At 53.8% G+C, this 24,952-nt stretch overlaps 1 protein-coding gene across 1 annotated transcript in view; it reads left to right on the forward strand.

Moving 5' to 3' along the window:
* Positions 1-17,602, forward strand: part of srrm2 (serine/arginine repetitive matrix 2) — a 75,200-nt gene extending 57,598 nt beyond the window's left edge. Inside the window, 5 exon segments of the mRNA XM_072484071.1 lie at positions 6,527-9,039; positions 9,224-9,502; positions 11,095-11,208; positions 13,680-13,778; positions 17,100-17,602. Coding sequence (XP_072340172.1) covers positions 6,527-9,039; positions 9,224-9,502; positions 11,095-11,208; positions 13,680-13,778; positions 17,100-17,109 — 3,015 coding nt within the window. The 3' untranslated portion in view covers positions 17,110-17,602.
* Positions 17,603-24,952: the final 7,350 nt, after the last annotated feature.

The raw sequence follows: 24,952 nt of genomic DNA on the forward strand, positions 1-24,952 counted from the left end.
GGTAGGGTGTACATGGGGGTGTGGGAGGGGAGTGAAAGGGGGGCAGAGTCAGTGATAGGGGAGAGTGTAAATGGGGGTGTGGGAGGGGAGTGAATGGGAGGGTTGAGCCAGTGATAGGGGAGAGTGCACATGGGGGTGTGGGAGGGGAGTGAATGGGGGGGTAGAGTCAATGATAGGGGAGAGTGTACATGGGGATGTGGGAGGGGATTAAATGGGGGGTAGAGTCAGTGATAGAGGAGAGTGTACATGGGGGTGTGGGAGGCGAGTTAATGGGGGGTAGAGTCAGTGATGGGGGAGAGTGTACATGGGGATGTGGGGGGCCAGTGAATGGTGGGTTGAGTCAGTGATAGGGGAGAGTGTACATGGGGAATGTGGGAGGGGAGTGAATGGGGGGTATAGTCAGTGATAGGAGTGAGTGTACATGGGGGTGTGGGAGGGGATTAAATGGGGGTAGAGTCAGTGATAGAGGAGAGTGTACATGGGGGTGTGGGAGGCGAGTTAATGGGGGTTAGAGTCAGTGATGGGGGAGAGTACATGGGGATGTGGGAGGGGAGTGAATGGGAGGTATAGTCAGTGATAGGGGAGAGTGTACATGGGGGAGAGTGATTGGGGGGGTAGAGTCAGTGATAGGGGAGAGTGTACATGGGGGTGTGGGAGGGGAGTGAATGGGGGGTAGAGTCAGTGATAGGGGAGAGTGCACATGGGTGTGTGGGAGGGGAGTGAATGGGGGGTAGAGTCAGTGATAGGGGAGAGTGTACATGGGGGTATGGGAGGGGATTAAATGGGGGGTAGAGTCAGTGATAGGGGAGAGTGTACGTGGGGGGGGGAGTGAATGGGGGGTAGAGTCAGTGATAGGGGAGAGTGCACATGGGGGTGTGGGAGGGGAGTGAATGGGGGGTAGAGTCAGTGATGGGGAGAGTGTACATGGGGGTGTGGGGGGGGGTGAATGGGGGGTAGAGTCAGTGATAGGGGAGAGTGTACATGGGGGTGTGGGGGGGGAGTGAATGGGGGGTTGAATCAGTGATAGGGGAGAGTGTACATGGGGGTGTTGGGGGGGAGTGAATGGGGGGTAGAGTCGGTGATAGGGTAGAGGGTACATGGGGGTGTGGGAGGGGGGGAGTGAATTTGGGGCAGAGTCAGTGATAGGGGAGAGTGTACATGGGGGTGTGGGAGGGGAGTGAATGGGGGGGTAGAGTCAGTGATAGGGGAGAGTGCACATGGGGGTGTGGGAGGGGAGTGAATGGGGGGGGTAGAGTCAATGATAGGGGAGAGTGTACATGGGGATGTGGCAGGGGATTAAATGGGGGGTAGAGTCAATGATAGAGGAGAGTGTACATGGGGGTGTGGGAGGCGTGTTAATGGGGGGTAGAGTCAGTGATGGGGGAGAGTGTACATGGGGATGTGGGATGCCAGTGAATGGGGGGGTAGAGTCAGTGATATAGGAGAGTGAGCATGGGGAATGTGGGAGGGGCGTGAATGGGGGGTATAGTCAGTGATAGGGGTGAGTGTACATGGGGGTGTGGGAGGGGATTAAATGGGGGGTAGAGCCAGTGATAGAGGAGAGTGTACATGGGGGTGTGGGAGGCGAGTTAATGGGGGGTAGAGTCAGTGATGGGGGAGAGTGTACATGGGGATGTGGGAGGGGAGTGATGGGGGGTAGAGTCAGTGATAGGGGAGAGTGTACATAGGGGTGTGGTAGGGGAGTGAATGGGTGGTAGAGTCAGTGATAGGGGAGAGTGTACATGGGGGTATGGGGGGTAGAGTCAGTGATAGGGGAGAGTACATGGGGGTGTGGGAGGGGATTGAATGGGCGGTAGAGTCAGTGATAGGGGAGAGTGTACATGGGGGTGTGGGAGGGGAGTGAATGGGCGGTAGAGTCAGTGATAGGGGAGAGTGTACATGGGCGTGTGGGAGGGGAGTGAATGGGGGGGTATAGTCAGTGATAGGGGAGAGTGTACATGGGGGTGTGGGGGGGAGTGAATTGGGAGTTGAATCAGTGATAGGGGAGAGTGTACATGGGGGTGTGGGAGGGGAGTGAATGGGAGGGTTGAGCCAGTGATAGGGGAGAGTGCACATGGGGGTGTGGGAGGGGAGTGAATGGGGGGGTAGAGTCAATGATAGGGGAGAGTGTACATGGGGATGTGGGAGGGGATTAAATGGGGGGTAGAGTCAGTGATAGAGGAGAGTGTACATGGGGGTGTGGGAGGCGAGTTAATGGGGGGTAGAGTTAGTGATGGGGGGGAGTGTACATGGGGATATGGGGGGCCAGTGAATGGTGGGTTGAGTCAGTGATAGGGGAGAGTGTACATGGGGAATGTGGGCGGGGAGTGAATGGGGGGTATAGTCAGTGATAGGGGTGAGTGTACATGGGGGTGTGGGAGGGGATTAAATGGGGGTAGAGTCAGTGATAGAGGAGAGTGTACATGGGTGTGTGGGAGGCGAGTTAATGGGGGTTAGAGTCAGTGATGGGGGAGAGTGTACATGGGGATGTGGGAGGGGAGTGAATGGGAGGTATAGTCAGTGATAGGGGAGAGTGTACATGGGGGAGAGTGAATGGGGGGGTAGAGTCAGTGATAGGGGAGAGTGTACATGGGGGTGTGGGAGGGGAGTGAATGGGGGGTAGAGTCAGTGATAGGGGAGAGTGTACATGGGGGTGTGGGAGGGGAGTGAATGGGGGGTAGAGTCAGTGATAGGGGAGAGTGTACATGGGAAATGTGGGAGGGGAGTGAATGGGGGGTCGAGTCAGTGATAGGGGAGAGTGTACATGGGGGTGTGGGAGGGGGGTGAATGGTGGGTAGAGTCAGTGATAGGGGAGAGTGTACATGGGGGTGTGGGAGGGGAGTGAATTGGGGGGTAGAGTCAGTGATAGGGGAGAGTGTACATGGGGGTGTGGGAGGGAATGTGAATTGGGGGGTAGAGCCAGTGATAGGGGAGAGTGTACATGGGGGTGTGGGAGGCGAGTTAATGGGGGGTAGAGTCAGTGATGGGGGAGAGTGTACATGGGGATGTGGGAGGGGAGTGAATGGGGGGTAGAGTCAGTGATAGGGGAGAGTGTACATAGGGGTGTGGTAGGGGAGTGAATGGGTGGTAGAGTCAGTGATAGGGGAGAGTGTACATGGGGGTATGGGGGGTAGAGTCAGTGATAGGGGAGAGTACATGGGGGTGTGGGAGGGGATTGAATGGGCGGTAGAGTCAGTGATAGGGGAGAGTGTACATGGGGGTGTGGGAGGGGAGTGAATGGGCGGTAGAGTCAGTGATAGGGGAGAGTGTACATGGGCGTGTGGGAGGGGAGTGAATGGGGGGGTATAGTCAGTGATAGGGGAGAGTGTACATGGGGGTGTGGGGGGGGAGTGAATTGGGAGTTGAATCAGTGATAGGGGAGAGTGTACATGGTGTGGGGGGGAGTGAATGGGGGTAGAGTCGGTGATAGGGTAGGGTGTACATGGGGGTGTGGGAGGGGAGTGAAAGGGGGGCAGAGTCAGTGATAGGCGAGAGTGTACATGGGGATGTGGGTGTGTGTGAATGGGGGGGTAGAGTAAGTGATAGGGGAGAGTGTACATGGGGCTGGGGAGGGGATAAAATGGGTGGGTAGAGTCAGTGATAGGGGAGAGTGTACATGGGGTTGTGGGAGGGGAGTGAATGGGGGGTGGAGTCAGTGATAGGGGAGAGTGTTCTTGGGGGTGTGGGATGGGAGTGAATGGGGGGTAGAGTCAGTGATAGGGGAGAGTGTACATGGGGGTGTGGGAGGGGAGTGAATGGGGGGTAGAGTCAGTGATAGGGGAGAGTGTACATGGGGGTGTGGGAGGGGAGTGAATGGGGGGGTAGAGTCAGTGATAGGGGAGAGTGTACATGGGGCTGGGGAGGGGATTAAATGGGTGGGTAGAGTCAGTGAAAGGGGAGAGTGTACATGGGGGTGTGGGGGGAGTGAATGAGGGGTAGAGTCAGTGATAGGGGAGAGTGTACATGGGGGTGTGGGGGTGGGAGTGGAGGGGGGGTAGAGTCAGTGAAAGGGGAGAGTACATGGGTGTGTGGGAGGGGAGTGAATGGGGGGTATAGTCAGTGATCGGGGAGAGTGTACATGGGGCTGGGGAGGGGATTAAATGGGTGGGTAGAGTCAGTGAAAGGGGAGAGTGTACATGGGGGTGTGGGAGGCGAGTTAATGGGGGGTAGAGTCAGTGATGGGGGAGAGTGTACATGGGGATGTGGGGGGCCAGTGAATGGTGGGTTGAGTCAGTGATAGGGGAGAGTGTACATGGGGAATGTGGGCGGGGAGTGAATGGGGGGTATAGTCAGTGATAGGGGTGAGTGTACATGGGGGTGTGGGAGGGGATTAAATGGGGGTAGAGTCAGTGATAGAGGAGAGTGTACATGGGTGTGTGGGAGGCGAGTTAATGGGGGTTAGAGTCAGTGATGGGGGAGAGTGTACATGGGGATGTGGGAGGGGAGTGAATGGGAGGTATAGTCAGTGATAGGGGAGAGTGTACATGGGGGAGAGTGAATGGGGGGGTAGAGTCAGTGATAGGGGAGAGTGTACATGGGGGTGTGGGAGGGGAGTGAATGGGGGGTAGAGTCAGTGATAGGGGAGAGTGTACATGGGAAATGTGGGAGGGGAGTGAATGGGGGGTCGAGTCAGTGATAGGGGAGAGTGTACATGGGGGTGTGGGAGGGGGGTGAATGGTGGGTAGAGTCAGTGATAGGGGAGAGTGTACATGGGGGTGTGGGAGGGGAGTGAATTGGGGGGTAGAGTCAGTGATAGGGGAGAGTGTACATGGGGGTGTGGGAGGGAATGTGAATTGGGGGGTAGAGTCAGTGATAGGGGAGAGTGTACATGGGGATGTGGGTGTGTGTGAATGGGGGGGTAGAGTAAGTGATAGGGGAGAGTGTACATGGGGCTGGGGAGGGGATAAAATGGGTGGGTAGAGTCAGTGATAGGGGAGAGTGTACATGGGGTTGTGGGAGGGGAGTGAATGGGGGGGGTGTCAGTGATAGGGGAGAGTGGACATGGGGGTGTGGGAGGGGAGTGAATGGGAGGATAGAGTCAGTGATCGGGGAGAATGTACATGGGTGTGTGGGGGGGAGTGAATGGGGGATAGAATTCAGAGGCCATTTGATTTGAACTCTCGACTGACCTCTTGATGATTTGTGCCGTCACTCACTTAACCACTGCACAACCTGCTGAGGGATGGAGGGACAGTGGTCAGGCCACAGAGCCCAACACCCCATTATTGTTGATTTGCCGTCCCCAGAGACCCTCCCCTCCTGGGACCCAATCCACCACAAAAACCCAGCAGCAGCTCTGGATCTGCCCCTTCGGACAGGACGGTCAGGTGGGCGTGTGATGATATGTGTTGGCGATGGCGTGTTCTCATCGTTCCTCTGGGGTCCCCCAATCGTTGAATTTACAGTGCAGAACGAGGCCATTCGGCCCATCGGGTCTGCACCAGCCCTTGGAAAGAGCACCCTACTTAAGCCCAATCCCCCGCCCTATCCCAGCAACCCCACCTAACCTTTTGGACACTAAGGGGCAGTTTAGCATGGCCAATCCACCCAACCTGCACATAAGTTCGAAACGAGTGCAGGAGAAGCCCATTCAGCCTCCCCAATCTGCTTCAACAAGATCCTGCCTGACCTGATTGCAACCTCAACTCCACACTCCTGGTTGACTCCACTCTCCCTTCAGAAATCTGTCTCACTCAGCTTCGAATGTATTCAATGAGCTGCCACCCCCACTGCACTCCGTGGGGGAGAGAATTCCGCAGACTGATCCCCCTCCCGAGAGAAGAAATACCTCTTCATCTCCGTCTCTTAATGGGGAGACCCCCTTATCCTGAAAGTGTGCCCCTCCCCACCTCGTTCTAGATTCGTCTTGTGTTGAGGAGGAGGAGGGGGGAATCCTCTCAGCATCCACCATATCTACCCCTGGCCCCTCGTCATAGAATCTGATTTGTTTCAATATGATCACCGCTCGGCCTTAAACTCCAGTGAGTGGGGGGAATTCAACCTGCTCAAACCTCTCCTTGTGAGATACAAACCCCCTCATCCCAGGAATCAGCCAGAGAACTGCCTCTGAACTTCTTTCAACCTGAGTCTATCCCTCCTCGAGTACGGAGACCAAAATTGTACGCAGTACCCCAGCTGCGGAAACGCCAACGTCCTGTACAGTTGTCGCACGCCTTCCTGATTTTTATACTCCATTCCTCCCACCGTGATAAAGGACAGCATTCCAGTCGCCTCCCTCAGCACTTGCTGATTGTGCAATGATACTGTGTGTGGGGGGGGGGGGGGGGGGGGGGGGGGTGATATGCAGGAAGGCAGCTTATGGAGGATTGTGAAGATACTGAGGGGGGCTTGTAGAGCAGGAGGAGGGAAGGGGGGAGTTGGGGCAATGGTGAGACCCCGAAGCAATGTGCATAGGCGGGATGAGAATTTTAACGGATATTGTGCTTTTCGTGGAAGTGAGGGGTTGACGGGGCAGGCATCCTTGCAGCGTTTGCTTTGAGCTTCTTTTACCTGTTGTGTCTTCCAGAGCTCCGTGGACGCCTCGCCAGTTCAGAAGTCTCGGCAGCAGTTGGCACCGATGTCTCCGGCCAGACCGTGCGAGCGGAATTCCTCCCGCTGGGCTGACAGGAGGGGCTCTCGCTCACCGACCCGCAACAGGGCCTCGGCAGAGCCAGGGAGCGGGGGCAGGTGGCACTCACGGGAGAGGAACCGGGGCTCGCCGGCTAGGGGTCGCACCCGCTCCCCGCCTCCCACCCGGGGGGCCAGGCGCTCACCCGCCAGGCCGGCCAGGACCCCGCCAGGAAGAGAGGGCACATCACCTGGCTTTCCCCGCTCGCCGTCACGGGGCACCCGACACGACCGGAGCCCCCCTGCTCGTGGCAGGCAGTCGCCCAGGAGAGTTGGTGGAGCATCCCCCCGGCGCGGGAGGTCACCCCCAAGGCGTGAGCGACAGTGTACGGTGTCATCGCCGACCCGGAGTGTGACACCAAGGCGCGAAGGGTCATCGCCAAGGAGGAGCGCGTCACCCAGGCGGGACAGATCATCATCAAGGAGGGGGCGGTCGCCGCCTAGACAGGTTAAAGCATCACCACTGAGGAGCCAGTCACCAAGGCGCCAGAGGTCACCGCCAAGGAAGGGAAGGTTGTCCCCAAGGAGGAGCGAGTCTCCGGATCAGGAGAGGTCATCGTCAAGGCAGAATAAGGCATCACCAATGCGGAGCATGTCGCCAAGGCGTGAGAGGTCATCGCCATGGAGGGGGAGGTCGTCACCCAGGCAGACTAAAGCGTCACCAAGGAGGAGTGCATCACCAAGGTCCAAGAGGTCATCGCCATGGGGAGGGAGGTCATCGCCCAGGCAGACTAAAGCATCACCAAGGAGGAGTGCATCACCGAGGTCCAAGAGGTCATCGCCATGGAGGGGGAGGTCGTCGCCCAGGCAGACTAAAGCGTCACCAAGGAGGAGTGCATCACCAAGGCACCAGAGATCCCCGGTGAGGCGCAAGAGGTCGTCTTCAAGGCAGAGCAAGGCACCACAAAAGAGGAGTGAGTCACCAAGGCAGACTAAAGCGTCACCACGGAGGAGCAAGTCGCCAAGACGCCAGAGGTCATCACCAAGACGTGAGAGATCATTGCCGAGGACAGAGAGGCCGTCATCGAGGAGGAGTGCGACTCCAAGGTGCCAGAGGTCACCGCCGCGGTCAGATAGGTCGCCAAGGAGAAGCCTGTCGCCAAGGTGCGAGAGATTATCACCCCGGAGGAGTGTGTCACCCAGGCGCCCGAGGTCATCGCCAAGGCCAGAGAGGTTATCACCAAGGACAGAGAGTTCATCACCACAAAGGAGTATGTCCCCAAGACGGGAAGAGTCGTCACCAAGACAGAATAAGGCAGCGCGCATGGGGATCGAGTCGCCAAGGTGTGAGAGGTCATCACCAAGGCAGACTAAAACATCACCAAGGAGGAGTAAGTCGCCACAGCGCGGAAGATCATCACCAAGGCAGAATAAGGCATCGCCAAGGAGGAGCGAGTCACCAAGGTGCAAGAGGGCATCACCAAGACGGGCATGGTCATCGCCAAGGCAGAATAAGGCATCGCCAAGGAGGAGCGAGTCACCAAGGTGCGAGAGGTCATCACCAAGGCTGACTAAAGCATTGCCAAGGAGGAGCAAGTCGCCAGGGCGCGAGAGGTCGTCATCAAGGAGGAGCGAGTCGCCAAGGCAGGAGAGGTCATCACCCAGGCGTGAGAGGTCATTGCCAAGGAAGAGCGCGTCACCACGGCAGGAGAAATCATCGCCAAGACGTGAGAGGTCATCGTCAAGGAGGAGCGAGTCGCCGAGGCACGAGAGGTCATCATCAAGGAGGAGTGATTCTCCAAAGTGCGAGAGGTCATCGTCAAGGCAGACTAAAGCATCGCCAAGGAGGAGTGAGTCACCCGGGCGCGAAAGGGCATCACTAGACGGTAAACGTTCACCGCTGACTTTGGGGAGTTCGTCGCCGAGTGGAGCAGTTTCACCCCCTAGACATAGCAACAGCCCACCGGCAAAGGAGATGGAGAAGCCGGTGCAGGCCGAGGAGCGGGCAGCACCGAGACAGGAGCCTCCACCGCCTGGAGGAAGCCCCTCCGCACCGCCGGCAGCAGGCAGGAGCTCCCCCAGAAGCAGCAGCCCACCGTCGCCTGAAGACCAGAGATCCGAGCCAGACGCAGGAGAGGTGCCGTCGCCAGGCGGAGGAGCCGCTTCGCCCAGCCGGTCGCCGGCCCAAGTAGGCAAGGTGCACCAGACGGGGCCGTCACCCCAGAGGAGGAAGACAACACCGCCACTGGCGTCCCCTGCGGCCGCTCCCTGCCAGCGCTCTGCCTCCAAGTCCCTGCCGCCTTCTCGCTCCCCCTCCCCTGTACGGGTGGGGGGCCCGGACCCCAGCCGGCGGCCCTCCCCGCCCGCCCAGCGACGTCGAGCCTCCCGCTCCCCCTCCAGCTCCAGCTCGTCAGACTCGCGGAGCAGCATGTCACCCACGCCCCCGAGGGAACGAGATGGGCGCAAGGATTGGTGAGTGAGGGGAGAGGGCAGGGCGTTAAACTGGGCGAGCACGTGGATAAGGGGGAGGCAGATTGGGTTGGTGGGGGAATCGAACCTCAGTCCTGCTTCGGGAGGGGCCGCAGAGCTGGAGATCTGATGGAAAACGGGGGTACTTGTTAATTCCCTTTATTTTTCTCTCTCTGGCAACCTGTAGCAACCCCGCTCCGAAGCGGCGGGCACGCAGCCGCAGCTCCTCTTCCGACCGGGGGCGGCGTCGTTCCCGGTCCCCCGCCCGGAGGGGGGCCCCAGGGCACGGCAGGCTGCGCCGAAGCCCCAGCGAGCCCCGACGCAGAGTGGGGCGTGGGCAGCAGCAGGGCCGCCGACAGCGAGGGCGGACCTCCAGCAGCGTATCTGGCAGCTCCTCATCCCGATCGCGTTCAGGCCCTCGGAGGCGAGTCGAACCCAAGCGGCGTTCCCCTCCACCTCACAGACGGTGAGTGGGGTTACTACAGGTGGGGGTGCTGCCGCGGATTGGGAATAGGTCTATAACTGACTGGGGGGGGGTCGCGAGGTTGGGACTTGTTCATTAGAGAGGGGTATCAGTCCATGCAGTTACAGGGTGGTGTGTGAGAGACAGGGGAATGAGGGACCCCTCCCAGATACAGGCGTGTGAGAGGGGGAGTGGGAAGGGGTGTGAGATAATGGGGAGGGGTGTGAGAGGTGAGTGGGGAGGGGCCTGAGAGGGTTGGGGGGAGGGGTGTGAGTGGGGAGGGGCTTGAGAGGTGGGAGGAGGGGCATGAGAGGAGTGGGGGGGGGGAGGGAAGTGTGGGGGGGGAGAGTAGAGCGTGGGGGAGTGTGGAGTGAGGTGTGTGGGGGGGGGGAATGAGAGGGCAGAGGGGGAGTGTGGAGGGGAGTGAGAGTGGGGGAGGAGTGAGAAAGGGGAAGACTGGGGGGAGAGTGAGAGAGGGGAGAGTGTGTGTGAGGGAGAGTGTGTGTGTGAGGGAGAGTGTGTGTGTGAGGGAGAGTGTGTGTGTGAGGGAGAGTGTGTGTGTGAGGGAGATAGAAGGGGGGATGTGATTAGCGAAACCACCCCAGATAGAGGAATGAGAGAAAAGCTGGGGGTTAATCAGACCTCCTCAGGTACAGGAGTGTGTGTGTGTGTGTGAGAGAGAGGGTTAGAGAGGCCTCCCCAGATACAGGAGTGTGTGTGAGAGAGAGAGAGAGAGGGTTAGAGAGACCTCCCCAGATACAGGTGAGTGTGAGAGCGAGAGACAGGGGGGTAGAGAGACCTCCCCAGATACAGGAGTGTGTGTGAGAGCGAGAGAGAGAGAGAGGGTTAGAGAGACCTCCCCAGATACAGGTGAGTGTGAGAGCGAGAGACAGGGGGTTAGAGAGACCTCCCCAGATACAGGAGTGTGTGTGTGTGTGAGAGAGAGAGAGGTTTAGAGAGACCTCCCCAGATACAGGAGAGTGTGAGAGCGAGAGAGAGGGGGTTAGAGAGACCTCCCTAGATACAGGAGCGTGAGAGAGAGGATTAGAGAGACCTCCCCAGATACAGGCGTGTGTGTGAGAGAGAGGGGGAGAGAGAGAGGGTTTGAGACCTCCCCAGATACAGGAGTGTGAGAGAGAGAGAGGGTTAGAGAGACCTTCCCAGATACAGGAGTGTGTGAGAGAGAGAGGATTAGAGAGACCTCCCCAGATACAGGAGTGTGTGTGTGAGAGAGAGAGGTTAGAGACCTCCCCAGATTCAGGAGTGAGAGAGAGAGCGAGAGAGAGAGGATTAGAGAGACCTCCCCATGTACAGGAGTGTGTGAGAGAGAGAGGGTTAGAGAGACCTCCCCAGATACAGGAGTGTGTGAGAGAGAGAGAGAGAGGGTTAGAGAGACCTCCCCAGATACAGAAGTGTGTGTGAGAGAGAGAGAGAGGGTTAGAGAGACCTCCCCAGATATAGGAGTGTGTGTGAGAGAGAGAGAGGGTCAGAGAGACCTCCCCAGATACAGGAGAAATAGGGGTGTTAGAGACACATGGATGTGACTGTATAGATCCATCTTACATTATTCCGAATCCATTCTCCTCTCCTAACAGGAGGACACGGAGCCCACGAAAGCCAATCGATTCGTTGCGGGATTCCCGTTCACTGAGTTATTCGCCAGTGGACCGGAGGCGTTCTCGACAATCCAGGGACTCGTATGGCAGACGGTAAACCGCTCATCATTCTCCCACTGGACGCAAGCCCCTTCCCGTTCACTCTCACTGTACACAATTCCAATGGACACAAACCCCTTCCCGTTCACTCCCACTGTACACAATCCCAATGGACACAAACCCCTTCCCGTTCACTCCCACTGTACACAATCCCAATGGACCCAAACCCCTTCCAGTTCACTCCCACTGTACACAATCCCAATGGACCCAAACCCCTTCCAGTTCACTCCCACTGTACACAATCCCAATGGACCCAAACCCCTTCCAGTTCACTCCCACTGTACACAATCCCAATGGACCCAAACCCCTTCCAGTTCACTCCCACTGTACACAATCCCAATGGACCCAAACTCCTTCCCGTTCACTCCCACTGTACACATTCCCAATGGACCCAAACCCCTTCCCGTTCACCCCCACTGTACACCATCTCAATGGACCCAAACACTTTCCCGTTCACTCCCACTGTACACAATCCCAATGGACCCAAACCCCTTCCAGTTCACTCCCACTGTACACAATCCCAATGGACCCAAACCCCTTCCAGTTCACTCCCACTGTACACAATCCCAATGGACCCAAACCCCTTCCAGTTCACTCCCACTGTACACAATCCCAATGGACCCAAACTCCTTCCCGTTCTCTCCCACTGTACACAATCCCAATGGACCCAAACCCCTTCCCGTTCACCCCCACTGTACACCATCTCAATGGACCCAAACACTTTCCCGTTCACTCCCACTGTACACAATCCCAATGGACCCAAACCCCTTCCCGTTCACTCTTACTGTACACAATCCCAATGGACCCAAACCCCTTCCCGTTCACTCCCACTGTACACAATCCCAATGGACCCAAACCCTTTCCTGTTCACTCCCACTGTACACAATCCCAATGGACCCAAACCCCTTCCCGTTCACTCTCACTGTACACAATCCAAACACCAAGGATTTGTTTGTGATTTGTCAGTTGTGGGTTTTGGATGAGTAATCTAAGGGTCGGTTCAATGTCAGAAGTAGGAACAAGAGGAGTTCAATAAGATCCTGGCTGATCAGATTGTGGCCTCAACTCCATTCTCCTGTCTCTTCCCCATCACCCTTGACTCCGTTGTCCATCAGCAACACGTCTAACTTGGTCTTGAATATATTCGATGAACCGAAGACCCCACTGCTCTCCCAGGGAGAGAATTCCACAGACTGATACTACGATCCCAGACCTGACCCCAACATGTGCTGGGATATCCGACAGAAACTCCAATTTTTCAAAAATTTGTAAAGCTGTGAGGAACGTATACTTCACTCCAGGAGTGACTCCATGCACAAATATGGTGTATTAAAACAAACGTTGTTATCAACATGGTATTAAACTGAAGCTAACATCATAATAGAAATAGGTTACAATAACAGCTAAACAATGCTTAACAATAAGATGAAACACTTCAACATTCTAACTGCTATCTCCAATCAAGCAAAACCCATCTCTCGTCAAAACCCGCTTTTAAATGCAGTTCGCAAACACAGGAATATTTACTGTATAGAGATGTCTTGGAGCGAGAGATAGAGAGAGATCCTTCAGGAAACAGCTTATAGATTCTTGCCTGTATCAAACCACTGTTTAACTTGACAACATTTCCCAGAAGCTACTGTTCTGTTCATAGCCAATGCTAAACTGACGTGAGTCAAAACCTGTCTCTTCCCGTTAATTACATCATCCTTATCCCGCCACCTGATCGCTTGCGTTTAAACACAGTGTCTCGAACTATGTACTCCCCAGAAATCCATTCGGTTTGTCCTTTCACATCAGCATGGGTGAAATAAGAATGATCGTTTTTATCATGCCATAATAACCCCTCCTGCAGCCACATTGTCTGCCTGCCTTTTAAACCAGGATTTTAAAAAATATGACTGGAGTTGATAGCACACCGACTCGGACTTTTAACCATTACTGTGCCAGCTACGCAGAATACAATCTATATCGGAAATACCCACATTCGTCACACCAATGAAGTCCCCCCCCCCACCCTTCGAGAGAAGAAATCCCTCCTCATCTCTATCTTCAGGGGTACATGCCCTTATGCTGGAACTGTACCCACCTCGTTTTCAATTCTCCCCCCACCATCCCCCTCATAATGGGGGAAGCATCCTCTCAGCATGGACCCTGTCGAGCCCCCCCTCCTCCATCAGAATCTGATATTTTTAAATCGGAAAACCCACTCATTCTTCTAAACGCTAAAGGGTGTAGGCTTCAACCTGCCCAAACATTGCCTCAGAAGACAAACCCTTACCCCTCCCCTCCCGTAGGGGAGGAGTGAGATCAGACGGGGTGGGATTAGGCAGATTATTGGCGGGATTGTTGGCCTCGATTGGTGCAAATTTAGCTCTGATTTGTGGAGTAAATTTTAATTTGCTCGAATTGTGTGTGACTGTCCTGTTAACAATACCTCCTCTTCTCCCACCCATCGAGTATAGAGAACGAGAGCGCCGAAGGCGGCACTCGGGCAGCGAATCACCGGTGAGGAAGAGACGTCATGACTCGCCCAGTCCTCGGGAGCGGAGGAGGTACCGCAGGTACGGAGAAGTATCAATGTCAGTATTGAGTAATCCCCAACCTTTCCCGTTCACTCCCACTGAACACAATCCCAATGGACCCAAACCCCTTCCCGTTCACTCCCACTGTACACAATCCCAATGGACCCAAACCCCTTCCCGTTCACTCCCACTGTCCACAATCCCAATGGACTCAATCCCCTTTATGTTCACTCCCACTGTACACAATCCCAATGGACCCAAACCCCTTCCCGTTCACTCCCACTGTACACAATCCCAATGGACCCAAACCCCTTCCCGTTCACTCCCACTGTCCACAATCCCAATGGACTCAATCCCCTTTATGTTCACTCCCACTGTACACAATCCCAATGGACCCAAACCCCTTCCCGTTCACTCCCACTGTACACAATCCCAATGGACCCAACCCCCTTCCCGTTCACTCCCACTGTACACAATCCCAATGGACCCAAACCCCTTCCCGTTCACTCATATTGTACACAATCCCAATGGACCCAAACACCTTCCCGTTCACTCCCACTGTACACAATCCCAATGGACCCAAACCCCTTCCCGTTCACTCCCACTGTACACAATCCCAATGGACCCAAACCCCTTCCCGTTCACTCCTATTGTACACAATCCCAATGGACCCAAACCCCTTCCCGTTCACTCCCACTGTACACAATCCCAATGGACCCAAACCCCTTCCCGTTTACTCCCACTGTCCACAATCCCAATGGACCCAAACCCATTCACGTTCACTCCCACTGTACACAATCCCAATGGACCCGAACCCCTTCCCGTTCACTCCCACTGTACAGAATCCCAATGGTCCCAAACACCTTCCCGTTCACTCCTATTGTACACAATCCCAATGCACCCAAACCCCTTCCCGCTCACTCCCACTGTCCACAATCCCAATGGACCCAAACCCATTCACGTTCACTCCCACTGTACACAATCCCAATGGACCCGAACCCCTTCCCATTCACTCCCACTTTACACAATTCCAATGGGCTCCAATTCGCTCCCAGTGGACCCCAATCCCAACTGTTGGTACTTGTATTTCCCTCTACTCGGTCCGAGGATGAATGTGCTAAATTGGGGGAAGGCTAATTATAACAATATTAGGCGGGAACTGAAGAACTTAGATTGGGGGCTGATGTTTGAGGGCAAATGAACATCTGACATGTGGGAGGCTTTCAAGTGTCAGTTGAAAGGAATACAGGACCGGCATGTTCCTGTGAGGAAGAAAGATAAATACGGCAATTTTCGGGAACCTTGGATGACGAGTGATATTGCAGGCCTCGTCAAAAAGAAAAAGGAGGCATTTGTCAGGGCTAAAAGGCTGGGAACAGACGAAGCCTGCGTGGAATATAAGGAAAGTAGGAAGGAACTTAAGCAAGGAGTCAGGAGGGCTAGAAGGGGTCACGAAAAGTCATTGGCAAATAGGGTTAAGGAAAATCCCAAGGCTTTTTACACGTACATAAAAAGCAAGAGGGTAGCCAGGGAAAGGGTTGGCCCACTGAAGGATAGGCAAGGGAATCTATGTGTGGAGCCAGAGGAAATGGGCGAGGTACTAAATGAATACTTTGCATCAGTATTCACCAAAGAGAAGGAATTGGTAGATGTTGAGTCTGGAGAAGGGGGTGTAGATAGCCTGGGTCACATTGTGATCCAAAAAGACGAGGTGTTGGGTGTCTTAAAAAATATTAAGGTCGATAAGTCCCCAAGGCCTGATGGGATCTACCCCAGAATACTGAAGGAGGCTGGAGAGGAAATTGCTGAGGCCTTGACAGAAATCTTTGGATCCTCGCTGTCTTCAGGGGATGTCCCGGAGGACTGGAGAATAGCCAATGTTGTTCCTCTGTTTAAGAAGGGTAGCAAGGATAATCCCGGGAACTACAGGCACGGTGAGCCTTACTTCAGTGGTAGGGAAATTACTGGAGAGAATTCTTCGGGACAGGATCTACTCCCATTTGGAAGCAAATGGACGTATTAGTGAGAGGCAGCACGGTTTTGTGAAGGGGAGGTCGTGTCTCACTAACTTGATAGAGTTTTTCGAGGAGGTCGCTAAGATGATTGATGCAGGTAGGGCAGTAGATGTTGTCTATATGGACTTCAGTAAGGCCTTTGACAAGGTCCCTCATGGTAGACTAGTACACAAGGTGAAGTCACACGGGATCAGGGGTGAGCTGGCAAGGTGGATACAGAACTGGCTAGGCCATAGAAGGCAGAGAGTAGCAATGGAGGGATGCTTTTCTAATTGGAGGGCTGTGACCAGTGGTGTTCCACAGGGATCAGTGCTGGGACCTTTGCTCTTTGTAGTATATATAAATGATTTGGAGGAAAATGTAACTGGTCTGATTAGTAAGTTTGCAGACGACACAAAGGTTGGTGGAATTGCAGATAGCGATGAGGACTGTCGGAGGATACAGCAGGATTTAGATTGTCTGGAGACTTGGGCGGAGAGATGGCAGATGGAGTTTAATCCGGACAAATGTGAGGTAATGCATTTTGGAAGGTCTAATGCAGGTAGGGAATATACAGTGAATGGTAGAACCCTCAAGAGTATTGAAAGTCAAAGAGATCTAGGAGTACAGGTCCACAGGTCATTGAAAGGGGCAACACAGGTGGAGAAAGTAGTCAAGAAGGCATGCGGCATGCTTGCCTTCATTGGCCGGGGCATTGAGTATAAGAATTGGCAAGTCATGTTGCAGCTGTATGGAACCTTAGTTAGGCCACACTTGGAGTATAGTGTTCAATTCTGGTCGCCACACTACCAGAAGGATGTGGAGGCTTTAGAGAGGGTGCAGAAGAGATTTACCAGAATGTTGCCTGGTATGGAGGGCATTAGCTATGAGGAGCGGTTGAAAAAACTTGGTTTGTTCTCACTGGAACGAAGGAGGTTGAGGGGCGACCTGATAGAGGTATACAAAATTATGAGGGGCATAGACAGAGTGGATAGTCAGAGGCTTTTCCCCAGGGTAGAGGGGTCAATTACTAGGGGGCATAGATTTAAGGTGAGAGGGGCAAGGTTTAGAGTAGATGTACGAGGCAAGTTTTTTACGCAGAGGGTAGTGGGTGCCTGGAACTCACTACCGGAGGAGGTAGTGGAGGCAGGGACGATAGGGACATTTAAGGGGCATCTTGACAAATATATGAATAGGATGGGAATAGAAGGATACGGACCCAGGAAGTGTAGAAGATTATAGTTTAGTCGGGCAGCATGGTCGGCACGGGCTTGGAGGGCCGAAGGGCCTGTTCCTGTGCTGTACATTTCTTTGTTCTTTGTACTGACACCTCCTCCACTGCTCTCTTTCTTTCTCTCTCTTCCAGATCTCCTTAGACCCGATCATCTGGTCTCCCCGGCAACGGACGTCATCTTACTCCCCGGGTTGGACGAACTCTTTGCTTTGTTGTAGGTTCCCTCGAGACTGTGATGAACAAACCTTGTATTATTTTCCTTTTTGCGTTTTTATCATTATTTTTTTCCCCCCTGTGTTTTTTTTTTGTAATACGATGGACCGCGTTCGGCATATCGACAATTCGGAAAGGACGGCTGTTATGTGGGGACGGGATGCAGGGTCTTTCTAAACAAAAAATAACCCAAGGAGCAAACCGAACATGCTGGTGGGAAGCCTGTCTACCGGTAATGGGGAACACCATTTTACAATGGGACTGATAGTCCCTGTCGGACATTTCAAACAAAAGAACAACTTTGGGTTTCCACTCTCACCACCCTCCGCCTCCTCCCAAACCCAGTTCTGTAACACTCCCCTTCCTTCAACACACACGCACATACACCACAAAAGAAAACAATAAAATTAATGGTTGATCAATCTGTTCTTAACCAAGTGTCTGTTGGCGGTGTGAAGTTGGGCAGAGATATGTTCGTTGCACGGTGACTGATTGGGTTTCTCTACGCGAGCGTGTATGAGCTGGCACGGAACTCTGCGCCTGCCTCTCGTTTACATTTCCTCGCCCCCTGATGTATTCCCTAGTGACCTCGGGGAGATATTTGTACACTGACTGGTGTCTCTCAGTCCTCTCTCTCTCTTGGGGAGATATCTGTACACTGACTGGTGTCTCTCAGTCCCCTCTCTCTCAGGGAGATATCTGTACACTGACTGGTGTCTCTCAGTCCTCTCTTTCTCTCAGGGAGATATCTGTACACTGACTGGTGTCTCTCAGTCCCCTCTCTCTCTCAGGGAGATATCTGTACACTGACTGGTGTCTCTCAGTCCCCTCTCTCTCTCAGGGAGATATCTGTACACTGACTGGTGTCTCTCAGTCCCCTCTCTCAGGGAGATATCTGTACACTGACTGGTGTCTCTCAGTCCCCTCTCTCTCTCGGGGAGATATCTGTACACTGACGGGTGTCTCTCAGTCCCCTCTCTCTCTCAGGGAGATATCTGTACACTGACTGGTGTCTCTCAGTGCTCTCTCTCTCTCTCAGGGTGATATCTGTACACTGACTGGTGTTTCTCAGTCCCCTCTCTCTCTCAGGGAGATATCTGTACACTGACTGGTGTCTCTCAGTCCTCTCTCTCTCTCAGGGAGATATCTGAACACTGACTGGTGTCTCTCAGTCCGCTCTCTCAGGGAGATATCTGTACACTGACTGGTGTCTCTCAGTCCCCTCTCTCTCTCAGGGAGATATCTGTACACTGACTGGTGTCTCTCTGTCCTCTCTCAGGGAGATATCTGTACACTGACTGGTGTCTCTCAGTCCCCTCTCTCTCGGGGAGATATCTGTACACTGACTGGTGTCTCTCAGTCCCCCCTCTCTCTCAGGGAGATATCTGTACACTGACTGGTGTCTCTCAGTCCGCTCTCTCAGGGAGATATCTGTACACTGACTGGTGTCTCTCAGTCCCCTCTCTCTCTCTCAGGGAGATATCTGTACACTGACTGGTGTCTCTCAGTCCCCTCTCTCAGGGAGATATCTGTACACTGACCGGTGTCTCTCAGTCCCCTCTCTCTCAGGGAGATATCTGTACACTGACTGGTGTCTCTCAGTCCCCTCTCTCTCAGGGAGATATCTGTACACTGACTGGTGTCTCTCAGCCCCCTCTCTCTCAGGGAGATATCTGTACACTGACTGGTGCCTCTCAGTCCCCTCTCTCTCTCAAGGAGATATCTCTACACTGACTGGTGTCTCTCAGGGAGATATCTGTACACTGACTGGTGTCTCTCAGTCCACTCTCTCTCTCTCAGGGAGATATCTGTACACTGACTGGTGTCTCTCAGCCCCCTCTCTCTCAGGGAGATATCTGTACACTGACTGGTGTCTCTCAGTGCTCTCTCTCTCTCTCAGGGTGATATCTGTACACTGACTGGTGTCTCTCAGTCCCCTCTCTCTCTCAGGGCGATATCTGTACACTGACTGGTGTCTCTCAGTCCCCTCTCTCTCAGGGAGATATCTGTACACTGACTGGTGTCTCTCAGTCCCCTCTCTCTCTCAGGGAGATATCTGTACACTGACTGGTGTCTCTCAGTCCCCTCTCTCTCTCAGGGAGATATCTGTACACTGACTGGTGTCTCTCTGTCCTCTCTCAGGGAGATATCTGTACACTGACTGGTGTCTCTCAGTCCCCTCTCTCTCGGGGAGATATCTGTACACTGACTGGTGTCTCTCAGTCCCCTCTCTCTCAGGGAGATATCTGGACACTGACTGGTGTCTCTCAGTCCCCTCTCTCTCAGGGAGATAACTGTACACTGACTGGTGTCTCTCAGTCCCCTCTCTCTCAGGGAGATATCTGTACACTGACTGGTGTCTCTCAGTCCCCTCTCTCTCTCAGGGAGATATCTGTACACTGACTGGTGTCTCTCAGTCCCCTCTCTCTCAGGGAGATATCTGTACACTGACTGGTGTCTCTCAGTCCCCTCTCTCTCTCAGGGAGATATCTGTACACTGACTGGTGTCTCTCAGTCCTCTCTCTCTCTCAGGGAGATATCTGTTCACTGACTGGCGTCTCTCAGTCCCCTCTCTCTCTCTCAGGGAGATATCTGTACACTGACTGGTGTCTCTCAGTCCCCCCTCTCTCAGGGAGATATCTGTACACTGACTGGTGTCTCTCAGTCCCCCCTCTCTCTCAGGGAGATATCTGTACACTGACTGGCGTCTCTCAGTCCCCTCTCTCTCAGGGATATATCTGTACACTGACTGGTGTCTCTCAGTCCCCTCTCTCTCTCAGGGAGATATCTGTACACTGACTGGTGTCTCCCAGTCCCCTCTCTCTCTGAGAGATATCTGTACACTGACTGGTGTCTCTCAGTCCTCTCTCTCTCAGGGAGATATCTGTACACTGACTGGTGTCTCTCAGACCCCTCTCTCTCAGGGAGATATCTGTACACTGGCTGGTGTCTCTCAGTCCCCCCTCTCTCTCAGGGAGATATCTGTACACTGACTGGTGTCTCTCAGTCCCCTCTCAGGGAGATATCTGTACACTGACTGGTGTCTCTCAGTCCCCTCTCTCTCTCTCAGGGAGATATCTGTACACTGACTGGTGTCTCTCAGTCCCCTCTCTCAGGGAGATATCTGTACACTGACCGGTGTCTCTCAGTCCCCTCTCTCTCAGGGAGATATCTGTACACTGACTGGTGTCTCTCAGTCCCCTCTCTCTCAGGGAGATATCTGTACACTGACTGGTGTCTCTCAGCCCCCTCTCTCTCAGGGAGATATCTGTACACTGACTGGTGCCTCTCAGTCCCCTCTCTCTCTCAAGGAGATATCTGTACACTGACTGGTGTCTCTCAGGGAGATATCTGTACACTGACTGGTGTCTCTCAGTCCACTCTCTCTCTCTCAGGGAGATATCTGTACACTGACTGGTGTCTCTCAGCCCCCTCTCTCTCAGGGAGATATCTGTACACTGACTGGTGTCTCTCAGTCCACTCTCTCTCTCTCAGGGAGATATCTGTACACTGACTGGTGTCTCTCAGCCCCCTCTCTCTCAGGGAGATATCTGTACACTGACTGGTGTCTCTCAGTCCCCCCTCTCTCTCAGGGAGATATCTGTACACTGACTGGTGTCTCTCAGTCCCCTCTCAGGGAGATATCTGTACACTGACTGGTGTCTCTCAGTCCCCTCTCTCTCTCTCAGGGTGATATCTGTACACTGACTGGTGTCTCTCAGTCCCCTCTCTCTCTCAGGGCGATATCTGTACACTGACTGGTGTCTCTCAGTCCCCTCTCTCTCAGGGAGATATCTGTACACTGACTGGTGTCTCTCAGTCCCCTCTCTCTCTCAGGGAGATATCTGTACACTGACTGGTGTCTCTCAGTCCCCTCTCTCTCTCAGGGAGATATCTGTACACTGACTGGTGTCTCTCAGTCCCCTCTCTCTCAGGGAGATATCTGTACACTGACTGGTGTCTCTCAGTCCCCTCTCTCTCTCTCAGGGAGATATCTGTACACTGACTGGTGTCTCTCAGTCCCCTCTCTCTCTCAGGGAGATATCTGTACACTGACTGGTGTCTCTCAGTCCTCTCTCTCTCAGGGAGATATCTGTTCACTGACTGGCGTCTCTCAGTCCCCTCTCTCTCTCTCAGGGAGATATCTGTACACTGACTGGTGTCTCTCAGTCCCCCCTCTCAGGGAGATATCTGTACACTGACTGGTGTCTCTCAGTCCCCCCTCTCTCTCAGGGAGATATCTGTACACTGACTGGCGTCTCTCAGTCCCCCCTCTCTCAGGGATATATCTGTACACTGACTGGTGTCTCTCAGTCCCCTCTCTCTCTCAGGGAGATATCTGTACACTGACTGGTGTCTCCCAGTCCCCTCTCTCTCTGAGAGATATCTGTACACTGACTGGTGTCTCTCAGTCCCCTCTCTCTCAGGGAGATATCTGTACACTGACTGGTGTCTCTCAGTCCCCTCTCTCTCAGGGAGATATCTGTACACTGACTGGTGTCTCTCAGTCCTCTCTCTCTCAGAGAGATATCTGTACACTGACTGGTGTCTCACAGTCCCCTCTCTCAGGGAGATATCTGTACACTGACTGGTGTCTCTCAGTCCCCTCTCTCTCTCAGTGAGATATCTGTACACTGACTGGTGTCTCTCAGTCCCCTCTCTCTCAGGGAAATATCTGTACAATGACTGGTGTCTCTCAGTCCCCTCTCTCTCTCAGGGAGATATCTGTACACTGACTGGTGTCTCTCAGTCCCCTCTCAGGGAGATATCTGTACACTGACTGGTGTCTCTCAGTCCTCTCTCTCTCTTGGGGAGATATCTGTACACTGACTGGTGTCTCTCAGTCCCCTCTCTCTCAGGGAGATATCTGTACACTGACTGGTGTCTCTCAGTCCCCTCTCTCTCTCTCAGGGAGATATCTGTACACTGACTGGTGTCTCTCAGTCCCCTCTATCTCTGGGAGATATCTGTACACTGACTGGTGTCTCTCAGTCCTCTCTCTCTCAGGGAGATATCTGTACACTGACTGGTGTCTCTCAGACCCCTCTCTCTCAGGGAGATATCTGTACACTGGCTGGTGTCTCTCAGTCCCCCCTCTCTCTCAGGGAGATATCTGTACACTGACTGGTGTCTCTCAGTCCCCTCTCAGGGAGATATCTGTACACTGACTGGTGTCTCTCAGTCCCCTCTCTCTCTCTCAGGGAGATATCTGTACACTGACTGGTGTCTCTCAGTCCCCTCTCTCAGGGAGATATCTGTACACTGACCGGTGTCTCTCAGTCCCCTCTCTCTCAGGGAGATATCTGTACACTGACTGGTGTCTCTCAGTCCCCTCTCTCTCAGGGAGATATCTGTACACTGACTGGTGTCTCTCAGCCCCCTCTCAGGGAGATATCTGTACACTGACTGGTGCCTCTCAGTCCCCTCTCTCTCTCAAGGAGATATCTGTACACTGACTGGTGTCTCTCAGGGAGATATCTGTACACTGACTGGTGTCTCTCAGTCCACTCTCTCTCTCTCAGGGAGATATCTGTACACTGACTGGTGTCTCTCAGCCCCCTCTCTCTCAGGGAGATATCTGTACACTGACTGGTGTCTCTCAGTGCTCTCTCTCTCTCTCAGGGTGATATCTGTGCACTGACTGGTGTCTCTCAGTCCCCTCTCTCTCTCAGGGCGATATCTGTACACTGACTGGTGTCTCTCAGTCCCCTCTCTCTCAGGGAGATATCTGTACACTGACTGGTGTCTCTCAGTCCCCTCTCTCTCTCAGGGAGATATCTGTACACTGACTGGTGTCTCTCAGTCCCCTCTCTCTCTCAGGGAGATATCTGTACACTGACTGGTGTCTCTCTGTCCTCTCTCAGGGAGATATCTGTACACTGACTGGTGTCTCTCAGTCCCCTCTCTCTCGGGGAGATATCTGTACACTGACTGGTGTCTCTCAGTCCCCTCTCTCTCTCAGGGAGATATCTGTACACTGACTGGTGTCTCTCAGTCCCCTCTCTCTCAGGGAGATATCTGTACACTGACTGGTGTCTCTCAGTCCCCTCTCTCTCTCTCAGGGAGATATCTGTACACTGACTGGTGTCTCTCAGTCCCCTCTCTCTCCCAGGGAGATATCTGTACACTGACTGGCGTCTCTCAGTCCCCTCTCTCTCAGGGATATATCTGTACACTGACTGGTGTCTCTCAGTCCCCTCTCTCTCTCAGGGAGATATCTGTACACTGACTGGTGTCTCCCAGTCCCCTCTCTCTCTGAGAGATATCTGTACACTGACTGGTGTCTCTCAGTCCCCTCTCTCTCAGGGAGATATCTGTACACTGACTGGTGTCTCTCAGTCCCCTCTCTCTCAGGGAGATATCTGTACACTGACTGGTGTCTCTCAGTCCTCTCTCTCTCAGAGAGATATCTGTACACTGACTGGTGTCTCTCAGTCCCCTCTCTCAGGGAGATATCTGTACACTGACTGGTGTCTCTCAGTCCCCTCTCTCTCTCAGTGAGATATCTGTACACTGACTGGTGTCTCTCAGTCCCCTCTCTCTCAGGGAAATATCTGTACAATGACTGGTGTCTCTCAGTCCCCTCTCTCTCTCAGGGAGATATCTGTACACTGACTGGTGTCTCTCAGTCCCCTCTCAGGGAGATATCTGTACACTGACTGGTGTCTCTCAGTCCTCTCTCTCTCTTGGGGAGATATCTGTACACTGACTGGTGTCTCTCAGTCCCCTCTCTCTCAGGGAGATATCTGTACACTGACTGGTGTCTCGCAGTCCCCTCTCTCTCTCTCAGGGAGATATCTGTACACTGACTGGTGTCTCTCAGTCCACTCTCTCTCTCAGGGAGATATCTGTACACTGACTGGTGTCTCTCAGTCCCCTCTCTCTCAGGGAGATATCTGTACACTGACTGGTGTCTCTCAGTCCCCTCTCTCTCTCTCAGGGAGATATCTGTACACTGACTGGTGTCTCTCAGTCCTCTCTCTCAGGGAGATATCTGTACACTGACTGGTGTCTCTCAGTCCCCTCTCTCTCTCAGTGAGATATCTGTACACTGACTGGTGTCTCTCCGTCCCCTCTCTCTCAGGGAAATATCTGTACAATGACTGGTGTCTCTCAGTCCCCTCTCTCTCTCAGGGAGATATCTGTACACTGACTGGTGTCTCTCAGTCCCCTCTCAGGGAGCTATCTGTACACTGACTGGTGTCTCTCAGTCCCCTCTCTCTCAGGGAGATATCTGTACACTGACTGGTGTCTCTCAGTCCCCTCTCTCTCTCTCAGGGTGATATCTGTACACTGACTGGTGTCTCTCAGTCCACTCTCTCTCTCAGGGAGATATCTGTACACTGACTGGTGTCTCTCAGTCCCCTCTCTCTCAGGGAGATATCTGTACACTGACTGGTGTCTCTCAGTCCCCTCTCTCTCTCTCAGGGAGATATCTGTACACTGACTGGTGTCTCTCAGTCCTCTCTCTCAGGGAGATATCTGTACACTGACTGGTGTCTCTCAGTCCCCTCTCTCTCTCAGTGAGATATCTGTACACTGACTGGTGTCTCTCCGTCCCCTCTCTCTCAGGGAAATATCTGTACAATGACTGGTGTCTCTCAGTCCCCTCTCTCTCTCAGGGAGATATCTGTACACTGACTGGTGTCTCTCAGTCCCCTCTCAGGGAGCTATCTGTACACTGACTGGTGTCTCTCAGTCCTCTCTCTCTCTTGGGGAGATATCTGTACACTGACTGGTGTCTCTCAGTCCCCTCTCTCTCAGGGAGATAT

Source organism: Scyliorhinus torazame, chromosome 19, assembly GCF_047496885.1.
Source record: "Scyliorhinus torazame isolate Kashiwa2021f chromosome 19, sScyTor2.1, whole genome shotgun sequence".
In the NCBI taxonomy this organism is placed as follows: Eukaryota; Metazoa; Chordata; class Chondrichthyes; order Carcharhiniformes; family Scyliorhinidae; genus Scyliorhinus; species Scyliorhinus torazame.